Here is a 2,804-nt window from a genome sequence, read left to right on the forward strand (position 1 = left end):
AATACTACTTTTTGGCGATCTTCACTCCAGTCATATCAAATAGGCGCCCAATACCTCTTCACATACACGCACTTTTGAGAGAGCGGGTGGTGTGCCAATCTAAAAAAGACAGACATTGCATTGAACAACCAACCATAACTTTCATTCAAAAATGGAAAGGTCAGAGGAGCTACTTCAGGGGGCAAAAGAAACCTCAAATTTGCCTGCGAATGTTCTTATTCATCTGAGGCTATCCAATTTGATCGAAAACTTCCGAATGGCCCCGTCGAATCCACAAGATAACAATCGATCTTCGGTCTCCCAAATCACTTCGGTTGTTCCGCCCACGTGTGCATTCTGATGGTTTATGAGGTTAGTTTTAGATGAATTTAACATTCAAGAGAAAAAATAAATAACGACATGTACCTTAATAGGAATGTTTTTGGTTGGTTTAGCGAGACTCCAAACATAGATGTTCGTATCCAAGGATGAAGAGGCCAAGAAAGCCGAACAAGCGGACCAATTCAAGCTCATGATTCTAGCCGTGTGCCAACACCATTGTGATATTTTCAATGTGTACTCTCCAGATAGTTCGTAGATCATGATCTTCCCGTTTTGTTCTCCTACTCCGAGAAATTTCTCATCTGGGCTGATAGCCATGCACGTCACCGAAGAGATGCTCTTTGATAAAGTTCCTAAGGACTTCAGTGCTGCATCGTATACGTATACTTTCCCGTCCTACAATAGCCAGAACAAAAGTTAAAAGAATGCGCACAGCTCCAGAGACTTACATTTCTAGGCAAGCATGCCCTCCCCCCCCCCCCTAAAAAAAAAGACCTACAGCTGCTCCTATGGCCGCGAAGTGTGGTGATAGAGCGCAAGCAGTGGCACTAAAATCCAGAGGTATTGTGGTTATAGAGTTGCCTGATTCAATCAACCTAGCTTCATTCGATGTGATGACCAGGGCAACGTCGTCAGTTGAATGGGCACATATATCCTTTCCTTGTGCTGGTAAGGGAACGGCAACATTGGTGCTACACGAGTAAAAAAAAGAAATCAGTCATCAATTTTGAAAACGTTAATAGCGAGCGGAAAGAGAGATAGCAGAAATGACTACTTGTAAACAGCTTCTGAAGTGATTTCCTTCACCAAATCGTCCATACTGACCGAATACACTTTGCTATTTGAAGTAGATAAGCTGATAATATTCGATGATGTCGATGCTCCAACCGGCTTGCAGACACCTTCATTCGAATAATGGAAAACTCTTCCGGAGCTATCGCCGGCATATACGCCAGAACTTTTGGGGCATTTCGAGGCCGCGATGATGCCTTTTTGACAGGACTGCAGTCAAAGAAAGAAAGCAATATTAGAATCTTAACGATCAAGTCATGATCGTGAGTATTAGTTCAGAGACTTTGACTACTTGCATAAAGTTTTTTCACAGGTTCTGACTGCCTATCGTCAAGAATGGTGAGATCGCCATTGTAAGCCAACGAAACTAGTCGATTACCTTCAAGCCATGTCCCTCCTACTAATTGCTGCTCCGGACTCGGTGAATCTGCTAATTTCCATGTTCTTTGAATCGATCACCCGGATGATACGGAAACACGTGACTAACATTTTCAAGATCAACTTGGCAAAGAACGCTAACTCACCCAACATGTTTTTGGGTCGATGCATCCCATCTCATCACTTTCCCATCCGCAGAGAAAGAAGCAAGTGCTGAAGGATGTAACTTGGACCAGCCAATCGAGTATACGGTCCCGGTGTGTTTCTCGGCCACATCTTCCCCGCCGAGTTGACAGATAGTATCCCCTGTCGAGCCATCATAGACGAAAAGCTTCGAGTCAGAGCCTCCCGAGGCGAACAAGGAGCCGTCTTTGGCATATTCAACTGTTTGAACAAATCTTGAATGAGTTCGAATCGTCTTTGAGAATTTGTATGGCGTGCCATTGAAAAAGCTAGAAAATAGGACATTGTTCGATGATAGTCTTCAATTCAATCAGCCAACTTGTTGGCGTGTCTTCTGCGATCAGACTAAGAAGGGGAAGACCCACACTAGGGTTGTGTCATCGCTTCCGGTACTGGATCAATCAGGAACGAATTCCAAAGAGTTACCGTCAGATCATCGCGGATTGAAATTGATGGCTACCTTAGCAAAACAGGATAGAAGTGCTTACACTGCCCGAAACGGCCTGACTGAACGAACGCAGACACTCGTAATGGGTTTTGAATGTCCGGCAATTTCACCTACGGAATTTCCGCCATCAATAGTAAACCTGTCGCGGAAAAAAATCAGTCCATAGACAAGCTTAAAATGCCTTCTTACCTACCGACACTTACGCATGGCCGAAACGCTCCCTCCCTTCGCCAACAGCTACTATACGCTTTCCTCCATTTTCGGCATCCCAAGCAAGATCATTAATTTTTCCTGAGATCGCTTTGCTTGAGGCGGTAAAGGTCATGTCGTTCATTTTCTTTTTTCTAAGTTCGATAGGCTAGACGGGATAGGTCGAAAGAAAGGACACTTACACTTCAACTTTCAAAATTTGCTCTTCTCCAGCTATATCCCACACTCTTACACTACCGGACGAATCACCAGATGCAACGTAGAATCCCGAGGGGGAGAATTTGGCTACCGTGGTCGGTCGGACATGTCCTGAATAAGATACGGATTGGTGCGTGTCAAGATTCTTAATGAAAATCGACCTTCCAGCGGCAAATAGAATCGAGCCTTTTTCGTTGGAGTCGAGTTTAATAGCCGTTCCTCTTTCGCCGGTACCAGGATTGGGTGCCCACAAGCTGATCGGGGTTGCAGCCAT

The 2,804-nt window shown here is 44.7% G+C and overlaps 1 protein-coding gene across 1 annotated transcript; it reads right to left on the reverse strand.

The window, feature by feature from the left end:
* Window positions 1-219: 219 nt before the first annotated feature.
* Window positions 220-2,804, reverse strand: PtA15_3A92 (uncharacterized protein; the record flags this gene model as incomplete). Its single annotated transcript, XM_053167941.1, has 10 exons — window positions 220-336; window positions 406-717; window positions 821-1,013; window positions 1,097-1,323; window positions 1,410-1,557; window positions 1,638-1,973; window positions 2,040-2,066; window positions 2,163-2,261; window positions 2,326-2,427; window positions 2,515-2,804. The coding sequence occupies 10 exons, from the start codon at window positions 2,802-2,804 to the stop codon at window positions 220-222; spliced, it is 1,851 nt and encodes a 616-aa protein (XP_053018283.1).

The sequence above is a fragment of the Puccinia triticina genome, chromosome 3A (genome assembly GCF_026914185.1).
Source record: "Puccinia triticina chromosome 3A, complete sequence".
Lineage (NCBI taxonomy): Eukaryota > Fungi > Basidiomycota > Pucciniomycetes > Pucciniales > Pucciniaceae > Puccinia > Puccinia triticina.